Raw genomic sequence first — 635 nt, forward strand, 5'->3', positions numbered from 1 at the left:
ATGTAGTTGTAGTTTCTGGCGACGTTGTCGTAGTTACAGTTGTTTCTTCAGTTGTGGTAGGAACTACGGTCGTTGTAGTGGTTGGCGGAGTTGGACTTTTTATTGTAGTTTCTGGTAGAGGTGTAGTGGTAGTGATTGTTAATGTAGTTGTGGTTTCTGGTGTCGTTGGCGTGGTTATAATTGTTTCTGTAGTTGTAGTAGGAGCTATACTAGTTGTAGTGGGTGGCATAGTTGTACTTTCCGTTGTAGTTTCTGGCGTAGATGTTGTAGTAGTAATTTTTGCTGTAGTTGTAGTAATAGTTGTTGGTGTAGTTGTTGTTTCTGGAGACGTTGTCGTAGTTACTGTTGTTTCTTCAGTTGTGGTAGGAATTTTAGTAGTTGTAGTAAGTGGAACAGTTGGACTTTCTGTTGTAGTTTCTGTCACAGGTGTTGTTGTAATTGTCGTTGTTGTAGTTGTTTCTGGCGATGTTGTCGTGGTTACAATCGTTTCTTCAGTTGTGGTAGGAATTACTGTAGTTGTAGTTGTTGGCGGAGTTGTGCTTTCCGTTGTAGTTTCTGGCGTAGGTGTTGTGGTAGTAGTTCTTGGTGTAGTTGTAGTTTCTGGCGACGTTGTCGTAGTTACAGTTGTTTCTTCA

At 40.9% G+C, this 635-nt stretch overlaps 1 protein-coding gene across 1 annotated transcript; it reads right to left on the reverse strand.

Moving 5' to 3' along the window:
* Positions 1-4: 4 nt before the first annotated feature.
* Positions 5-631, reverse strand: LOC116186723 (integumentary mucin A.1-like; the record flags this gene model as incomplete). The annotated part of the gene is made up of 1 exon (XM_031514894.1): positions 5-631. A coding segment is annotated over one exon (627 nt), but the record flags the coding sequence as incomplete, so codon positions are not given.
* Between the last annotated feature and the right edge of the window lie 4 nt (positions 632-635).

This window comes from Apis dorsata, unplaced genomic scaffold (genome assembly GCF_000469605.1).
Source record: "Apis dorsata unplaced genomic scaffold, Apis dorsata 1.3 scaffold_50877, whole genome shotgun sequence".
NCBI classification, from domain to species: domain Eukaryota; kingdom Metazoa; phylum Arthropoda; class Insecta; order Hymenoptera; family Apidae; genus Apis; species Apis dorsata.